The sequence below is a fragment of the Halichoerus grypus genome, chromosome 11, assembly GCF_964656455.1.
Source record: "Halichoerus grypus chromosome 11, mHalGry1.hap1.1, whole genome shotgun sequence".
Taxonomy (NCBI): Eukaryota; Metazoa; Chordata; class Mammalia; order Carnivora; family Phocidae; genus Halichoerus; species Halichoerus grypus.
In genome coordinates this window covers 98,217,912-98,237,637 of record NC_135722.1, presented here as the reverse complement: position 1 = coordinate 98,237,637, position 19,726 = coordinate 98,217,912, and the positions used below count along the sequence as shown (strand labels likewise).

Here is a 19,726-nt window from a genome sequence, read left to right as displayed (position 1 = left end):
TTTGGGATTTTCTTACCACAATTTGGACTCTATGTCTACATGTGTCTTGGGGTTTTAATTTTTCATGGAATTTGATTTTGCCTGCCTAGACCTGGATTGGGTGACATGCTTCCTCGCTCCACTAGGTTCTTCTATTAATGGAATGAGCAGCTTTACGGGCCCAGCAATATGCAAGGGTCTCATTCCTAGTTTCCAGATTCGTGAAGGCCTAAGGCCATCTTCTCAGTCTGTCACTTGGCATTAAAACCCAGGTTTGAAGGGTCTCTATCCAGGTCAGACACCAGCCTTGACCTGTCACTTCTCACACGTACTAATCAGGCTTCACGTTTTCTTTCTGTTTCTGGCCGCTGAGAATTTGGCACCAGGTGAGGAGAGGTCAGATGTTTCCTTCAGTTTGGTTAAGCATGTTGCCTGAGATTTTGTATGTGTGTCTAGAGAAAAAAATTTTAGAATTTGAATCAATGTGTTAAAAGACATGCAAAATTTAAATATTGTTAGTTAATCCCAAATTACTTTCCATTGCAGTTTAACCATCCCTCCAATAACAGTAGATATGGTTCATTTAAAAATATTATCAGTTAAAACACTGTTAACCCCCCCAAAATGATCAGTACAAAAAAATTGTCAATCCAGGGACAGGAGATTATACCTGATTGTTTGAATTTGCATTTCTCAAATTGTTCATTGAGTTGAGCTGGCCATCTGTTGGCCATTTGCTTATTTATACCCTTTGCCATTTTGTCTGCTGGGACGCTTATTTTTTTTATTTTGGAGAAGGTGAAACTCTGATTTTTCTGTGTATTAATCTTATACTACTGTTTCTATTATTTTCTTCCATTCTCCTGTCTTTTAATTTCTTTACTCTTTCTTTTATCACACTGAAATTATACATTTTTTTAAAGTTTTCTTTTTCCAGGTAAAACATACATAACATAAAATGTCCTGTTGTAACCATTTTTAGATAGTTCAGTGGCATGAAGTAACATTCACAGTGTTGTGCAAGCATCCCCACCACCCAGTTCCAGAACTTTTTCAGCTTCCTAAACTGAAAGTCTGTGCCCACTCTCCCCTCCCCCAGCTCCGGGTAACCTCTGACCTACTTTCCGTCTGTTTATTAACCTATTCTAGATCGTATACCCACAGTATTGGTCCTTTTGTGTCTGGCTTATTTTACGTAGTCTCGTGTCTGCGGGCTTCATCCACGCTGTCGCCCATGTCAGCACCTCATTCCTTTTCAAGGTGGAATAAAATTCTCGTTGTATGTCTGTGCTGCATTTTGTTTATTCATTTGTTTGTCAGTGGACATTTGGGCTGTTTGCACCCTTCTGCTATTTTGAGTAATGCTGCTGTGAACATGGGCGTACAAATATCTGCTCGCATCCCTGCTTTCAGTTCTTTTGGGTGGAATTGCTGGGTCATATGGTAGTTCTATTTTTTAATTTTTAGGGAGCCGCCATACTGTTTTTCATGGTGGCTGCACCCCCTTCCGTCCCCACCAGCAGTGCACAAGGGTCCGGCGTCTCCGCATCCTCGCCAACACCTGTTCTTTCCTGCTTGTTTGGTAGCAGCCATGCTAGTGGGTGTGAAGCGATATCTCGCTGCGCTTGTAATTCTCACTTTCCCTGATGGTCACTGATGTTGTGCATCTTCTCATGTTGCTTATCTGTCATTTGTTATCTTTTTGTCTTTCATTCCTGATATTTTTCCTGCTTATTTCTGCATGCTTTCTCTTTTATTGGAATTGAGTTGAGCTTGTCAAGTTTTATAAGGAGCCTGATTGGGATTCTACTGGGATTGTATTGGATTTATACATTAATTTGAAGATTATCAGCATGTTTATAGACTTTTTTTTTTTTAAAGTGGTCTCTGCAACCCATTGTGGGGCTTGAACTCAGAACCCCAAGATCGAGAATTGTGTGCTCTGCCAACTGAGCCAGTCAGGCTCCCCCAGACTGAGTCTTTCTATTCAGGAACATGGACTGTCTCGCCAAATGCTTTTTCTTTTTTCCTTTTTCCTGACTTTTCAGTAAAGCTTTATAAAGATTTTGCACACTTTGGATTTATTCCTGGGTATTGTGTCTTTTTATATTGCTATTGTGAATGTGTGGTTTGTTTTTTGTTTTTCTAATAGCTGTCCCAATGGATTATTAATAGATCCTTTTTTTTTTTTGAGATTTTATTTATTTGACAGAGAGCACAAGTAGGTGGAGCAGTAGGGAGAGGGAGAAGCAGGCTCCCCGCCGAGCAGGGAGCCCGATGCGGGGCTCGATCCCAGGACCCTGGGACCATGATATGAGCTGAAGGCAGCTGCCCAACCGACTGAGCCACCCAGGCAGCCCTGAAACACAGATTCTTGAAATGCACCTTTTACATTATTTTCTTTTTCTTCTTTTTGAAAGAATGTGGGGGGGTGGGCAGAGGGAGAGAGAGAATCTTAAGCAGTCTCCATGACCCTGAGATCATGACTTGAGCCGAAGTCAAGAGTCAGATGCTCAACCGACTGCGCCACCCAGGCGCCCCTACGTTATTTTCTTCTGTTGTTGATCCCCACTGGCTTGGATTGTCACCTCTTGTGAGTTCAGGGTCTTCTGCAAAACCAGGGTTTTCACAATGCCTCTTCTTCCTTACACCATTTATAAAAATATTAAGCAAGTTCGAGCCTAGAATATATCTCCAAGATCCCATCGCGTCTGTACTTATCCATCTAAAACCAAATTTATTCCTACTCCAGTCTAGCATGAATTCCCAGGAACCCCAATGGTTATACGTCTTCTTCTAGAGAAGTCCTTAGGTATCCCAATCCTTTGTTCCTATCTAAGTTAACTCCTGTCTTAGCCACACGGTACCCTTCCATTCTGTGTTAATCCTCCCCGTGTCCTCCTGTCCTCCCCTCTTCTCTCTCCTGCCCCTCTCATGCCGTTCTTCCTTCTTCTCCATCTTTCTTTTTTCCCCTAAGTAGCTGTGGGCCTGAGCAGGGACTAACTCCTGACCTCTGCTCTCCACAGCCAGGATATCACAGGTGATATTTACTATTTCAACTTTGCCAACGGGCAGTCCATGTGGGACCATCCATGTGATGAGCACTATCGGAACTTGGTGATCCAAGAGCGGGGGAAGCTGTCAGCTCCTGGAACCATTAAGAAGAAAGACAAGAAAAAGAAAAAGGAAAAGAAAGACAAGAAGGACAAAGAGACCCCCAAAAGTCCGCTGGTGAGTTCGTGGCTGCCAGCTCCCAGAGAGGCCAGGGCTGAGACCTCAGGGGATGTTCGAAACCTCTAGGTGTTTCCAGCTGGGAAGTTAAGAACAGCACCAATAATACAGTGATTTCTTCATAGTACATCACCTTCATTCTGCCTGTCTGGCAAATTTTCCTTTTAGCTTCTAGAAATTCTTACTGCCTCTAAACAATTCCTTTTATCCCCCTTGGGAAGCACATGCTATGTAGTAGGATTAGTGAGCGAGAGCAGTCTGCTGAGCATGGTGCTTTGCAGCAGTCCAGGAAGTGGGGTCATCTGCCCCTCTGGAGAGTGGGGGGCCGGGGGCACTTGACGGAGAACTCAGATGAGCGGAGTGTCTTCCCTCTCCTTTCTGAGCCAGGCCTTCCCAGTGTGGTGCAAATTCCTAGATGTCAGATGTAGCCCTAATTCAGTTGTCAGAACGCCAGTGCCTTCCAAATCCAACGAGAAAAGCTCTGGGCTTTATCTGCTCCTGTGGATTGTCTTTTTTGCCGGCGTCCTCGGTTAGTGGTGCATAATTGAAATTTGACAGCAGCGTGATTACCTTGGTCTCGGGTAGCTTTTTTTACTCTGAGTTGAAAGCGCCTATTGTTTTATTTGTCCCTCCAGTGTGTCTGAACTTCAGAGACAGAGTTATGGCCCTGAGTTTATAGGTAGAGAAGCAAAGACTTGGAGCCACCCTGACGTGAGGCCCAGGGATTCTTCACCCAGATGGGGGGCAGGCGTGGGGCAGGCGTGGGGCAGGCGTGGGGCAGGCGTGGGGCAGGCGTGGGGCAGGTGTGGGGCAGGCGGGGCACGTTGAGGAGAAGGAGGCCCCATAGGAACCCAGGCCAGCCAGGTGGGGAGCATTGAGAATATCTTTTCAACCCTCTCATTTGTCCAGTTGATTTGCTTGCTGTCTGTGGTCTGTTTCCTGCCATGCTTAGTGCTTGCTTCTCAGTGAAGGTTTTGTCCATCTTCCTTCCTTCCCCAAGGCATCAGTTCTGCCATTGGATGGTTGCTGGTGAATTTGTCTTTTTCAGCATTTCCAAGTTCTACAGATACTCTTCCCTCCTTCCTCCCTGTGCACCCCCCCCCCCCCATGTATTGCTACTCATGATCCCAAGAAATAAGATAACAAGCCCATCCCTCCAGAGAGAGAAAAGAGGACGGGTAATTTCCAAATCGGTTGAATTTTCTGATGTTACGTGTTTGAAAGGCCAAAGATGGATAATGGGCTTTTCATTAGCCCAGGACCACTTTAAATGATAATCAGTCTGGGCAGACTCTGGCATGACTAGGTGAGAGAGGGAACGAGGCGAGGGTTCTGGGGTAGAGGGTTGGGTGACAGAGTTCTGGGTGTGTGAGCAAGTGCTTGGAGCTCCCTGTTAAAAAGGATTCCTTTGTGGTTTCAGGAGCTGAGGATGATTGGATAGCCCTGGGCTGCCAGTCTGGATCTCAGGGCTCAGGATAGTGCCTCAGACCTGGGTTTGTCCAGAGGGCAGGCCTGAGCCAGGTGGGTGACCTGGGCTCATGTGGCTTGGGCTCTCTGGTGGTGTGCATGCATAGGCCGGCTGGAGCTTAGTGTGAATGTTTGCAGGATGAGGTCTATCTTTTAGGGTTTCTTTGAGACCCAAGATTCTCTGACTGGTGTGGACCTCTCTTGAGCAGTACCAACTCACGTCTCTGCTGGAAGACCTAGATGGAATTCCCAGGGCTCAGCTCACTGGCCGTGTTTCCCTTCTCTCCCTTCTTAGACAATTTCTGGTGGTCTTTGGTAAGGCAGGTGGATTTTATGAAACTCACCAGTCACAGAACTGAGAGCCTGATGATACCTTAGGGATATCTGGTTGGTGATTCAGACCTTTGTGATTGGTGAAGCCCTGTCTTCCAGTCAATTCCTCCGTGGAGGTCCAGTGTATCAAGAAAAAGTGAACCTTGGGGAGTAGGTCCTGGTGACGCCCCTTCCCCATTACCTGTACGCTACAGTGGCCTCTGGGGTACCCTGTGGAACCAACCGGCAGGTTCCGTGAAGCAGGGGGGTAAACCATTGATCTAGTCTAGCTTCCTCTTTATAGATAGGGAAACTAGGGCCCAGAAAACAATGAAGCCCAAGGGAGTTTTTAGCTTTTTTTTTTTCCCCTCTTGGTTTGTGTTTTCCTTTAAATGGAGGGTGGATTTCTGCTAAGGGCTTGCCAAGGGCTGAGGTAGCAAGTATAAATCAGAAGTGCTTTGTCTTCGTTTTCTCTGCATGTTTATGTACCCATCTAGGAAACACAGCCCGAGCAGGGACTTCTGCCTTCTTCCTCCCTTCTCCGTGGCCCATCCCCTCTCCCAGCACCTGGGCTTGCTGATCTGGACCCAGACCAAGAGGTGCAGGCTAGAAGTGAGGGCTCCTTTAAGAAAGGGAGGAGCCCCTGCGTGCTGGGTGACACCCCCTGGCCTCTCCTGGGCACCCTGCCCAGCAAGCTACAGCCACTCTCCAAAGGCCAAGCTTCTCGCAACCACCAGATCTTTGCTGACGTGGAGAAAATCTTAGGCAGGGCCCCAGCCCAGTGCAGGACAGAATTGGGTGATCAGCAGGGTCTGGGGAAACCCCAGAAGCCGACAGAGAAAATCTACCTGGGGTTTTCAGACCCTGAAATAGAAGAGCTGGAACTGAGGACCAGACAGCAGAAGCTTAGCGCTCTGGGCCCTGAGAACACCAGGCCCCTCCAGAATGGACAGGATGTGCTGGAAGACAGGAGCCAGGCCTCTGTCCACTCAAAGCTTTCTGAAACCATCACCGGCCTACAGCTAAAAGGGGAGCAGCATGACCACCACATGTCCAAACGGGGCTCCACTGGCCCCGGGGGAGACAAGAGCCAGAGCCCCATTCCCTCACCGTCCCCTGAGGAGGACCATTCCCGGTCCCTGTGTTCCTCTGACCACATGCAGCCTACCAGGAAGAGCCGGCTGCTCTTGTTAGATGGCGGCCCAGCCGACGGCCTGAGCCGGCAGGGCATGTCTGGGGAAGGTGGGAGCGTGGGCAAGGGGAAGAGGAGGAAAGAGCCCCCGGGACTGTGGATGGGACAGGTCTCCAAGCTTGTCAACAAGGACACCCCCGGGAGCTGCCAGGAGGCAGGACCCGATGACCCCAAGATTCCAGGGGCCATAGCTAAAGACCCGCCTCAGGAGCTCTTCCTAATGCCGCCTGATCCTCTGGCATCAGAGCTGGCCCAGAATGGCCCTTCAGGGAGTGCCCCTGGATGCTCCCCTGCCGGTGAGGAGAGACAACCCCCCGGGTTTCTAGAGCCCCCTGAAGAAGACAGGAGGCCTAGTGGGTCTGAGCCTGACTTGGAAAGCAGCAGCCTAGCTTCTTGCCTTGGCTCTCAGATCCTGGGTGAGGTGAACCACTTCCCTTGGGACGTGCAGAGCTCTCCGGGGTCTGAGCAGGGCGTGGGGGGTCAGTCAGGTCCCGGAGCCAGAGAGCAGCGCTCCAGCCCCTTCCTGGGACTCCAGTTGTCCCACATGCAGAGCTCTGACGATGAGCAGTCAGAGAGTGAAGACTACTCTGAAGATCAGAGATTCTACCAGCACATCCTGCAGATGGTCAAGATCTCCAGGCGGCTGGAGGTCCTGGGGCTGCCCGAGAGCATGCAGGAGACGCCATGTAAAGGTACCGCCGGCGTGGTGTGCTGCATGGCGGCCGAGTCTTCCGGGATGCCTAGTGAGGGTGCGCACGAGGCCGTCAGAGCCATGGAGAGGGACTCACGGTTTCTGGCTTGGGGGCGAGAGATGCTGGAGCATCCTCAGGAGGTGGCTCTTGCCCCTGCTGGGCAGGAGGTGTCTCAGCAAGCCTGTTTCCAGCCAAGCAGCAGCCCCCTCAGGCAGGGGCTAATCGAGCTGAGTTCCAGCAGAGGGCTTGCTGCAGAGCCAGGCAAGATGCAGCTTCTCAACCAGGTAGGCTTCCTAGCAAGTATGGCCTGTGGGCCTCCGTGAACTTGGCAGGGAGGGAGCAGGTTGAGCTGACGTCTTTACTCAGCCATCAGGCCTGCTTTCCTATTGTTTGCTCTCCCCTGGTAACCACTGATCCCTTAACTACCCAGGCTGGCCGTCTTGTGGGCTGACGTATATTTCGTGTTTCTTGTACCCGTCACCTGCTGGACAGTGGCTGAGGGGATCTAGCCTTCCCTTCCCTGGAGCTGACTTAGTTCACGGGTGGGTCACAGGCTTGGCAGATGATCAGTTTTGAAGGTGAGCAAGGTGGCGCCGATCCTGGCACTCAGGCAGGATTTGGTACCTTCCCAGGATTTGGGAAGCCTTTCCCATCAGCTGATTATGGACAGAGGCTTCCCAAGTGGACACCCTCCTCACAAGCTCTCAATTTAGTCCCTTCTTGGAATCACACAGAACTGGAAAGTTAATACAGTCACGGCAGGGGGTGGGGGGCAGGGTGCTGGAGCCCAGAATCTCTCTACCATCCGGTGAGCTGCTTCTGCTCCTTGCTTCCCAGGGCGGGGGTCCCAGGAACCACGTGACTACCCTGCGTCAGGCTTGTTCAGACCTTGTTTGTACCTTTACTTCCTCCACTGCAGGGATTTGACATTGGATTGTGCTTTCCCTGTCATTCTGACCCTTTGTCCCTTTAACGAGTCACACCATATTCTTCATTCAGAAGAAGTCAAGTTGGAGCAGAGACCTCGGGGGTCAATCTGAATTTCCCCAGCTATTCTTCTGCTGTCACCCAGTTGTGGCTTTACCCAGTTGTTCCCTCTGGTTTCTAATTGCTGGAGTGTCCTGGTTCTCTGTTAGCTTTAATAACTACGGTAGCACAATAAATACCGGATAAGCGGCAGATGATCCTGAAAGTTTTAATTAGTCCAATGGCAGCAAGTTTACCCCCCCTGAAGGACAAGACCATGCACAGCCCATAGAGTTAATGGCCAGCTCTAGAAGATGACCAGCTAGGAGCCAGGGATGTGTTATTTCCCTGCCAACCACTGATTTGGTAAAGGCCTGGGAGAACGGAGCTCTCAGCATGCCTGTCTCCCTCCCTCAAGCCCCCGGCACGCCCGCAAATTAGCCACGTGAGGAGTCTGTACTTTTCTGTAAATAGTGTGGGAGGAATTTTGGTTGCTGATAGACTGGGGCTGGTTGGGAGGGCTGAAGTCAAGAGGAGCAGACCCGTTTGCTCCCAGTTTACTTCAGAGAAGCTTTCCTGGGCTCCTTTTTGGCCACAACCAAGAGGTGGTGTAAAGTACTGGTTTGGAGATTGCCCTGGGTCCAGTCCCGTGTTTGTGCTCCCCCCCCTGCCCCGCCCCCCAGATGGCCCTGTGACTGTGAGTAGAGGTCTTCATCTCCACCATCTCCATTTGTAGGGACTCTGGCCCGGGTTGTCGTGAGAACAGGAGAGATGGCATGTAAGGGCTGAGCCTAGCACCTGATGCTGGGTTATGTGGGCCAGTCTGATTGTTTCTGCCCACCGGAAGTACTCTACAGCAGGCCAGATGGTTAGGCAGTGCTTTGGGAGTTTAAAAGCTCGGGAGTGGTTCTTATCCCCCTTTCAGATGAGCATCTGCTGCCCTTCCCATGCAGGAAGGGGCCCTGGTCAGAACCTGCCCGATGGTCTGGGCCCCCAGCCCAGGTTGTGGAGGAGATGATGGGCCACCTGCATGTTCTCAGCCTGACCTCCTCCGGGTTCCCCTTTCTCTCTTCAGTCCCCTTGGGATTAGAGAGGAGTGGTTTTGTGTTGTTTTATACATTTTAAGTTTGAGCAATGAATTTTAAAGAGCTTTTTGTAAATTGTCCCCAGAATGCTCTCCTTGCCCCTGCTGCTCAGCCCGATCTATAGGAATGTGAATCCCTCTAATGGCCATTCCACGTTGGGTAGCCCTGAACCACTCTCATGTGCTCCTCACGTTCATTGTCTCTTTTGAACTTCCCAACAGACCTTAAGTGGCAAGACACCCATCATCTCTGTCTTGCAGACGAGTAAACTGAGTACAGGATTCTGTGAATGAGCTGAGGTCTTGCAAACTCTGACTCCCAGGTGGTTTTTCCCATCCTCCCTAGCCAGAAGCCTTCATCTGGCTGGCGTGAGGACAGGGAAACTGGTCAGTCCTTTGAGCAAGGCTTCATTCAGCTACCTTCCTTGTCAGTGGAAGAGGGGAAGGAGAGTTCTTTTGTCATTCATGTATATTTTTTTAAAAGATTTTATTTACTTATTTGAGAGAGGAAAGAGGGAGAGAGAGAGCATGAGCAGTGGAGAGGGCCCGACGGAGAGGGAGAAACAGATTCCCCACTGAGCCCGAACCCCAACGCAGAGCTTGATCCCAGGACCCCGGGATCATGACCTGAGCCGAAGGCAGACGCTTAACTAACTGAGCCACCTGGGCGCCCCCATGTATTTTTTTCATAGTTGATATGTATTTTAATTAAAGTAATACATGCCCATATTGAACAAAGTCAAATAGTACCAAAAGGCGTATAACGAAATACAGTTCTCTGGTGTGTGTACCCCTCCCCAGAGGCAACTGCTTTCTTCTGCTGTGTACTTCCACATTTGTAAATAATATGCTTAGACTGCTTTTTCTTGGTTCATCAGTTTTAAACTTCTTCTATTGAGACTTCTCATTCTGGTAGATGAGGCTTTTGTCTCTGCCCTCCCCCTGTCCCCCCACTTCCTATGTGGCTTCTGAAAGGGGAGCAGAACCCGCTGCGGTATCTGCCAGATGTGAGCAAACCATTCGCTGTGCACCAGCAGCGGAGTTAGGAGAATCAGCAAGCCAGCCTGTGATTTCTCACACAGTTGGCACAATGGTAATTTCTGGATGTTGTGTTTCATTAGCAGCCTCTGAACGGAGGTGGTTTAAATTTGAGCGGGCAGGATTTAGATGTTTTATTTTTATATCTGTCTCTGGCACTCTGAGAGCCATGTGGTTTCTTGGGTTTGTAACAAGATGTTTTGTGTTGTCCAGGCCCTCGGCTCCTCATTAGCCCCAGTCCATGTCCCTCCTGGGGGCCTGGCTCCCTTGAGAGGCCTTGTGGATGCCCCGGCCTCCGCTCTTCGTGGATCGCAAAGTGTGAGCCTAGGGAGCTCAGTGGAGTCTGGTCCGCTTGGAGAACTCATGCTGGTAAATGGTTTCTCTCGCATTCAGTGTATTTAGTGACCCTGGGGTCTCTGTGCGCCATGGTAGGAACGGTGGCCCATAGATAAGAAAGAGAGGGCATGGGCCGAGTCCTCAGAGTTCATGGGCAAATTGGGAAGCTGGGAAGGCAAATCACACTTGTGTGATGCTAGACGTGGACTCTGGGCTGCAGAGGATAGACCCACCAGGGCGGGGGGGAGGGGGAGGGATTGCAGTGCTCATTTCCCAGTCCTTACAGCTGGGGCAGTCAGAGTCAGGAAGGGATCCATGTGAGCTGGGGTTGCTGGGGTCAGCTTCCTGGGCTTGGCCGACTTGTGCTGGGAGACATACAAAAAGAGTGGGGAGAACATTCTGCAGGTCCTTAGCACGCCCCTTGACTTTCCTTCTCTGCTTTGGAGCCTTCACAGGGTCTCAAGACTTCTGCTTATACAAAGGGTCTCTTGGGCTCCATCCATGAGGACAAGAATGCTCTCAGCCTCTTGGCTTTAGGGGAGGAGACCAACGAGGAGGATGAGGTGGAGAGTGACAACCAGGTAATGATGAATCCTCTTTCTGCCTTGGAAACCCTTTGTGCTATTTATTTATTTATTTTATTATTATTTTTTTTAAAGATTTTATTTATTTATTTGAGAGAGAGAGAATGAGAGACAGAGAGCATGAGAGGGAGGAGGGTCAGAGGGAGAAGCAGACTCCCTGCCGAGCAGGGAGCCCGATGCGGGACTCGATCCCGGGACTCCAGGATCATGACCTGAGTCGAAGGCAGTCGCCTAACCAACTGACCCACCCAGGCGCCCCCTTTGTGCTATTTAAAAAAGAATTTATTGTAGTCAAATATATATCACGTGCAAGTTACCATTGTAACCACTTTTAAGCGTGCAATTCAGTGGCCCTAATTACCTTTACAATGTTAGACAGTCATCACCACTCTCCGTCTCCAGAACTTGCTCGCAATCCCAAACAGAAACTCTGTACCCATTAATGAGGTACACCCCATCCCTCCCACCCCCCACCACTCCAGCAACCCTCAGTTTGTTCCTGAGATTAAGAATTCCTCATATCAGTGAGATCATATGATACATGTCTTTCTCTGATTGACTTATTTCACTCAGCATAATACCCTCCAATTCTATCCACGTCATTGCAAATGGCAAGATTTCATTCCTTTTGAGGGCTGCATAATATTCCATTGTGTATATACATATATATATATATATATGTATATATATATATACACACACACACACCACATCTTCTTTATCCATTCATTTGTTGATGGACATCTTGGCTCTTTCCATAGTTTGGCTGTTGTGGACATTGCTGCTATAAACATCAGGGTGCACGTACCCCTTCGGATCCCTACATTTGTATCTTTGGGGTAAATACCCAGTAGTGCAATTGCTGGGTCATAGGGTAGCTCTATTTTCAACTTTCTGAGGAACCTCCATACTGTTTCCCAGAGTGGTTGCGCCAGCTTGCATTTCCACCAACATTATATGTTAAAAAAAAAAAAAAAAAAGATAGCAAGAAGGGAAAAATGGGGGAAATCGGAGGGGGAGACAAACCATGAGAGACTATGGACTCTGAGAAACAAACTGAGGGTTCTAGAGGGGAGGGGGTGGGGGGATGGGTTAGCCTGGTGATGGGTATTAAAGAGCACTTGGGTGTTATACGCAAACAATGAATCATGGAACACTACATCAAAAACTAATGATGTAATGTATGGTGATTAACATAACATAATAAAATAAAAAAAAAAAGAGTAACTCCCCCAAGCCCTCTCCTCTCCCTAGTCTGTGGTCTCTTCTGTTCTATGTTCTGTCTTTTTTTTTTTAAAGATTTTATTTATTTATTTGACAGAGAGAGAGATAGCGAGAGCAGGAACACAAGCAGGGGGAGTGGGAGAGGGAGAAGCAGGCTTCCCGCAGAGCAGGGAGCCCGATGTGAGGCTCGATCCCAGGACACTGGGATCATGACTGGAGCTGAAGGCAGACGCTTAACGACTGAGCCACCCAGGCGCCCCTATGTTCTGTTTTTGAATTTGCCTCTTCTGGATATTTCATATAAGTGGAATCATACAATATTTGCCATTTTATATCTGCTTGCTTTTACATAGCATGTTTTCAGGGAGCGTCATGTTGTAGCACGCATGGCCGAATAATCCATTGTATGAACAGACCACATTTTGTCTAGCCGTTCGTCTGTTGATGGACACTTGGGTTGTTTCCACCTTTTGGCCAACTCTGCTCCTTTAAAAATAAGTAAAATGATTTTCCAGCCCACAGCTTCACTTCTTGCGCAATCCATGTATTTTCTAGACCTGACCCAGACAGTGTAACCAACAAGGAGCTTCTTGGCTCTCACCCTGGGCTGACCCATTTCCTTGACTTACCACCTGTAATCATGTTTGTTTTCAGAGTGTCCGCAGCTCAAGTGAGCTTCTTAAGAACCTGCACCTGGATATTGGGGCACTGGGGGGTGACTTTGAGTATGAGGTAAGAGTCTGAAGCCCTGCAGGCAAATGCCTCCGCCTGGTCTGTCCCTCCGTCCTTCCTAAGCTTTTCTCCTTGGGGGATGCAGATTTGGAAAGAGAACTGTCTTGTCTCAGTGCTGTCTAGATGGGATTTTTGGAGTTTGGGGAAGCACAAAGGGGAATAGGAATCCATTCATCCACGCATTTGCCAGATAACCACCAGTGGTTGAATGTTGCCATGTGAGGCACTTTGCTGGGGGCTGTAGGTCCTGCAAGCCTAAATTAGATGGGATTATTGCCCCCTGAGGGTTTGCAGCCTCACAGAAGAGAGGCTTCCATTCCCAGAAAACAGAGTAGAAGGCAGTGAAACTGTGAGGGAGATGAGACGGAGCACCACGGAGAGGAGGATCTGGGGTCTCCAAGCTCCGTGGATCGACCAGGCAGGGCTTTGTTGAGAAACTGCCACGTGAGGTGAGCCAGGAAGGATGGTGGGCAGGACTGGCCGGGCAGAGGTGAGTGGGGAGAGAGAAGCCCACATCCAGGGCCCTGCACGGGCAGAGGCAGAGGGTGCAGGGCGAGGCTGGGGAAGGTGAGGGTGTCGCCTTTGGCTGGAGTGCAGACAGAGTGCCTGTGGGAGACGAGTGGGAGACGGTCTGTGGGGGTAGCTTGGGCTGCATCACGGAGGCCCTAAGTGCCAGCTGAGGAGTTTGCCCTGGGGTCCCCAGGCACTGGGGGCCATTGGAGGTTTTGAACAGAGGTGTGACATCCAGAGTCTTCACAGTTGTCGAACGTTGGCCACTGTGCTGGGCTCTGTGGAGACACAGAGGTTGGTAAGATGGGTTGGGCTGGCCTCATGGAGTTTGCAGCTGGAGAGAGAGAAAGGACAGCAGGTCCTTGGCGTTTAGTGAGTGCTCACTGTGGTGTTGACTGTCTAGGCAGCCATAAAGCAGGGCGGCGTGTGCAGAGAGCTCTTGCTGGTACAGGTGCCGGGCCTAGGGGAGATCTGAGGGGAAGGACGTGAGTTGCCTGGAGATCAGGAAAATCTTGGAAGAGATGACATTTGACCTGGCTCTTAAAGAGTAGGTAAGTTTTAGACATGGGGGTGTAAAGGATATTTTGGGCAAGCGAACAGCTTGAGCAAAGGCGCAGGGCCTGAGAAGTGCAGACTGCGGATGGGAATAGCTTCCAGACTCTCCCCACAGTAGTCCTGTCACTTCTAATCTCTGTCCCCCGGTCTGTCCTCCATCGCCACCGGAAAGTTCTTTACAACAAACAAAACCCAGAACTCATCATGGTGTTATAATACCTACAACCCCCCAGTGTGGTTTTATAGTATGCCCTTTGTCTAATGTCCAATTTATTCGTTTTTAGCAATTAAGATTTCCCTCAGTATTCCCACGGTATTCATACAACCAGTAAATCATGACGTCAGCAGCTCAGATTTCCCCAAATTTCGAGATATTGATTGCAAGCTGAATTAAGCTTTTCATAAGTCTAATATATAAAATTCTTTCACATACTTGCAACACTTTCAAATGAAACTGATCACTCACGTTTTATTAGAAGGATCGCAAAGCTGACCAGTAAAGCAACAGTGCCTGTATCGTGGATTTAAATTTGTTTCCTTATTATCTCTTACTGTGTTCTTATTATCCCTTATCGTGCTCTTATTGTTTCTGACTCGTACTTCTTGGTCTTCAGCTCACCTCAAGAGCCAGGGTTAACGTCTTGGCGGGTGGAGGTTGTAGATGCTGGCCCACAGGCCCGGAGTGGTAGCTGGGTCTTCCTGGGTGGTCCAGCTCTAGCCATAGGGCAGACTCTGTTTTATTGTTATACTTCTTCTCAGAACTATGTCCCCATTTTTACCCCAGAGACTGTCCACATTTTTGGCAGTGCCCAATCAGATACGTTTTGATTGTGACTTCAACACTTGCTGTGAAATGTGACACTGTGTTCCCGAGTGTCCCATCTTTATCATCAGCCTGATCCGTGTCCACTTTGAAACTTGTGAGTGGGGCCTGGTCTCTTTGCATTCCATTCAAAGCCTTCAGTGTGTTTGGTTCCCTGAAATGACAACTTTGTTTCTTCTCATCGGCCATGAAGGCCTCATACTACCGATGTGATCAGCAGCTCAGGTTTGGAGCCGAGAAGGATGACCATGAGCAGGAATGGGGCATCAAGAGGACTTAACTGGCTCTCAGAGAAAGGAGAAAGTTTCTCCATGAGACTGAGCAAATTGGGAGTAGAGATTCATGTGTATATGGCCAGCACTGTCCCATGCCTGGAGCATAGGAAGGATGTGGGTATGTTTTGCTGAGCGGCTGAGAGAACCAGGAGAGTGAGCCCCTCTGGGACAAGGAGGGGAATCCCTGCAGGTTGTGTTGTGCTCTGTGTTCTACTGTTTCCTTCCCTTGGCTGTTCCAGGCCCTGGGAAGATTGTTTGGTCCCTGCTGTCCTCTGGCCGATTGAGGATCCCACTGTGGATCAATCATGATGCACTTTGACTTTGAACTTGTTAATTTTTACTTCATAATGGATTACAAATGTCAACAAAAAAGGGATCTTCTTTGACATGTCATGGATTTCCAGAAGCTTCCCTTCTGACGATTCTATGTTTCTCTGGGGGAGTGGGAGCTTTTAAACATATTTTTTTTTATAACCTCTTTAATAAAAATAGACAACCCAGTGTGATGGGGGGAAATGTCTGGAATGGGAGGTGTTAAATACACCTCCCACCCCTGTCTCTAGCATCCCAGCAGATCTCATTCTTTTTTGCCACAGGGAGTGTTGGGTTCCTGCGTTCGAACCCCAGGTAGGAACTAGGAGGGCTTTTCCTGGTGTGGAAGGTCAGTGTTGAGGATGAACAGGGGTTTCAGGATAGACAAAGCTGCCTCTGCTTGGACCGCACCCTTTGAAAATGGTTTTTGTCCGTGTTTATAGAGCTTGGATCCTTTGAGCTACCCATTTCTTCCCGTTCCTGGGCATCCTGGGCGGCCCTAGATGGAGGGCTCCTGCTCTGGTGTGTTCTACCCTGTCTCTGTGCTGTCCAGTCACTTTGCTCGTGATTCCATGAGAGGGCAGTAGGATGGCAGGAATGCCTCTCTTTCTCGCTCTCACTCTCTCTCTCCCTCTCCCTCTCTCTCTCTCACCCTCTCCTCTCCTCTCCTCCCCTCTCCTGCCTTCAGTGTAAACCCATTTTTTGTCAATTATAGAATCAAAGAGGATGATTCACGGACCAGACACTGAGAATGGGTGTGAGTGAGGATGGGAGGCAGCAGGGTGGGTGAGCAGGCAGCGTGTGGCCTGGTGGAGCTGGTGAGAACCCATCCTCGGCTCAAAGGAGAGGGAGGCAGCTGGGCTTAGAAATCACAGGATGATGTCAGTGTGGTTGGGAAGCGCTAACAACAGGCAGTGCAAAGAATTGAGACCAACTGGGTGGGAAGGAGACGTGGTGAATAACCTGACTGATGGCTGGCTTGGGGGGCTCTACTCCCCCATCCTCCACTCTCTCCCTCCCAAGCCCGCCTTTGTGCTCTAGGAAGGAGGGAACTGCAGCGTTGGAGACCTCGTAGCTTTTGGGGGTATGTTAAATATTCATGAAATGCTCTTACCGGCACCGCCTTCCTCATGCAGATGACAAGGTTGTTTTTAAAAAGGCAGCAGATATTTGCCTTGAGATACTCAGGGGCCTGGGGCTGTGACAGGAGGAGATAGAAGGAGTCTGAGCACGGATGAGCGGAGAGCAAAGTGGTGCCGAGGGTGTGGCCCCCACCCTGGCCTGTGTCCCCCCCCAGCCCCCCGCCCAGAACACCAAAGCAGGAGACGGTACACCGGGGCCTGCGGTGCATCCTGGGCAGGCCTCGGCTTGCGCTGTGATGAAGAGCAGGGCCACGTGAAGGGAGAGGGGTACGGAGTCGGATGCATTCTCCCCGATACTCTCAGTCAGGCACTGTGCGCCACCTGCAATAAATGTCTCATCTCCCTCCGCTCTCCCAACCCGCAGGACCTACCTCTGGCTGTTGAGTTGTTGCACTTTGTTGACACGGGCTCAGAGAAGGCAAACTCCTTTATAGTAGCCATATTTTAATATCTTAATGTTCAGGTAGACAGAAGAGGATAAGCTCCATCATGGGAAAATCTTCTTTTGAAGAATTTAAGCGTGAGAATGGCACAGAGTTGGCCTAACGTTCTTGTCGCCTGACTGCTTCCTCTCATGCCTAGGAATGGGGGTCTCTTCCTGCATCTGCAGTCCTCTGACTTTTGGAAGGTTACTTGTTTTTCCCTTGTCTTGAATATTCACAGTTAACATTTGTTTAGCATTTTCCATTTAATAAGCACTGTGACAAATAGTCTAAACCCTTTGTTATCCTGTGAAATGAATAGTTCATCTCCATTTTACAAAGTCGGAGCTCCTAGGCCCACACGACACACTCATTTTAAAAAATTCAATCAACAAGTATTTGCTGTGCATTTATGTGCCAGAAACTAGGCACTGAGGATGGCAGGGAGCTGACCTGGTGAGGGAAACAGGGGAAATCAGCAGTGGTGTTATAGTAGTTGTTGTGACGGGACCGGAAGGCTCATCTCAGGACAGCTGCCCCGGGGGTCAGGGAGGGCTTCCTGGAAGACGTGATACTGTGAGGGCCAGTGGGAGTTTGTCCGGGTAGATCGTGTGTGTGTGTGTGTGTGTGTGTGTGTGTGTAGAATGTGCATGGCATCTCAGGAGCAAGGGGCAGTCTGCCTGGAGCTGGGCCCTGGCAGGCGGCTCTTGAACACTGGAGGGCCCCCCAGCAACCTTGGGGGGTGCCTGCGGATACAAGCAGTGATTTTGTGCTGTGCTGTGCGGCGTGTGTTGGTGGAAGAGGAGGCAGACTGGGGAGCCCGGGCCTTCCGGGTCGCCCTCTGAGCTTCTTCCCTCAGCAGACCCTCGGGTGAGGCTGGAGGAGCAACTTGGTGGGGCTCAGAGTGTGACTGTTGGCTAAATAAAGTGAAATAAGGAAAAAATAAATAAAAGAACATGCACGGCCAGGTAGTGAAATGGCACCAGGTTCATCCACAGGCGGGAGGACGCGTGCGGGCTGTGGCTGCCCGGGACCCTTGTGAAGCAGGCAGGGCTGGGCGGGAAAGGCTCTGGGCCATGTGAGCAGATGTGGACTTTATCTTGAAGGCCGTGGCTGTTGGTGATCTGACCCTCCTCTGTCCCCTAATGCAAGGTCTGTTGCTCTTTTCTCTTCATGAGATGAGCACGACACGGGTGGATTGGCTCTGCCAGACACCCCTCCGTCACCCTGAGAAACTCCCACCCCCTGGGGGTCCGTGGAGCCCCTCAGACCGGGTAGTGCACCCCAGCTGCGTGCTGGCCACTGTCACGAGGATTGGGATGAGCAGGCCTGGCCTCACTTTGCTCCTCCCGCTTTGGAGGAGGAGGGGCTCACCTCCCCCCTTTCTCTTAGCTCAGTGGTCACGGCGGATTTCTCCCAAAGCCGCAGGCTACAGATGTTGGGAAGATGGGCAGCACTGGAGGGTACCCTGCCTTCGAGCTGCCAAGGCATGAGGGAAGCCTCCCCTTCTCTCTTTCACTGCCTGCTTTTCTCCCTGGGCCTGGGGCCGGGACAGTATCACCACTGTGTCCAGTGCCCTTTGCTTTGGGCAGCAGAGGCTCATAACCAGGGCTGCCTGGGGCATTTCACTCTTCTCCATACTCAGGGCAGGATCTATGTCTTGTTCCTGTATGGGTCCCCAGGGCAGTGCTTGGCACGTAGAAGGCATCCGGGGAATGACCACGTGTGTCTCACAGTAAAACATTAGTGGAACATTTATGGGACACTTAGGGTCCGCCGGGCACTGTTCTCTGTTCTCTAGCTCACTTAGTGTTAACTCATTTAATCTCTCCCCAGACCCAGTGAGATAGGTCCTCCTGTGTCCCCATATTTTAGAGGAAGAAACTGAGGCACAGAGAAGTTAAATAATGGGCCTCAGGTCCCTGTAAGGGTGGGGATTTGAACCTAAGTAGTCTGTCTCTGAAGCTGAGCTCTGAACTGCTCTGCTTTCCTGCCTCTCTTCACCATCCTTGGAAAGTTTGGGTTGGCTGGTCAGTAGGCGGATGGGCGCGTCTTTGGGTTCAATAGATCCTTTAACAAACAGCATGGATGAATGCTGTGTTCAGAGCGTCTGCGGGGACCTCTGGACTCCAGTCACCAGGCTCCTTGCGTGAGTCTCCAGGGTGAGGAACCTGGAAGTGTCAAAAGTCCCTGCTCAGAAGTCGTTCACATCAGCAGCCCAAGTGATGTTTTCTGGGAGGAAGGCTTCTCTGAACCCAGGAGAGAGCGCTGGCTATATTTCGAGGAAGGGGTTTCTTTTGTTACTTTGGCTGGCTTTCAAGGTTTTTCTAGTCTTTAAAGTGGGGTTTGTACATGAGAACCAGGCAGCTAGACAGGGTGCTCCTATTGAGAGACGCTGCCGAGGGGACCCCTAGCAATAACAGCCTCAAGCTGCGGCACCTTTGATCCAGCTTGGCTCCAGGGCTGTGCTTGTCCGCAGAGAACAACGGGCCTGGGAGCAGGACCATTTCTGGCAGACGTGGGACTCTGCAGTGCAGGCCAAGACTTTTTCAGAACCAGGCGGAGGCCTGAGGCTTTGCCTGTTTCAGCCACCCCCATCCTGCTCCCCCGTCACAGGTCAGACCTGTGTTCCGAAGGTCTCCCAACCCCTTTATCCTTCATAGCCATTTCCCCCAGTAAATCTTGTCCTGGCTTCTGCTTTTCGGAGCATGCAGCGGAGAGGGTGGCTTGTGCAGGGGAGGCTTTAGGGGGAGAGCCAGCCTCGTCACTACTGATGAAGGGCACTTTCCTTCTGTTATTTCCCTGCTGCCTTTTAAAAATGGAAAAAACAGAAATTTTAGAGTTTGGTAC

At 50.1% G+C, this 19,726-nt stretch overlaps 1 protein-coding gene across 27 annotated transcripts in view; it reads left to right on the top strand.

Annotated features, from left to right (window-relative positions):
- The window catches only part of CEP164 (centrosomal protein 164), a 63,032-nt gene that overhangs the window by 15,334 nt on the left and 27,972 nt on the right, over positions 1 to 19,726 (top strand). For 13 of the 27 annotated variants that reach the window (XM_036104469.2, XM_078058943.1, XM_078058940.1 and 10 more), the window contains exons 4-8: positions 3,006 to 3,210; positions 5,487 to 7,157; positions 10,175 to 10,330; positions 10,744 to 10,878; positions 12,760 to 12,837. In XM_036104469.2, the coding sequence (XP_035960362.2) occupies positions 3,006 to 3,210; positions 5,487 to 7,157; positions 10,175 to 10,330; positions 10,744 to 10,878; positions 12,760 to 12,837 (2,245 nt within the window). Of the gene's footprint in view, positions 1 to 3,005; positions 3,211 to 5,486; positions 7,158 to 9,868; positions 10,017 to 10,174; positions 10,331 to 10,743; positions 10,879 to 12,759; positions 12,838 to 19,726 lie in introns of those variants that run through there. The other 14 variants (XM_078058950.1, XM_036104471.2, XM_078058946.1 and 11 more) reach the window with 6 other exon arrangements.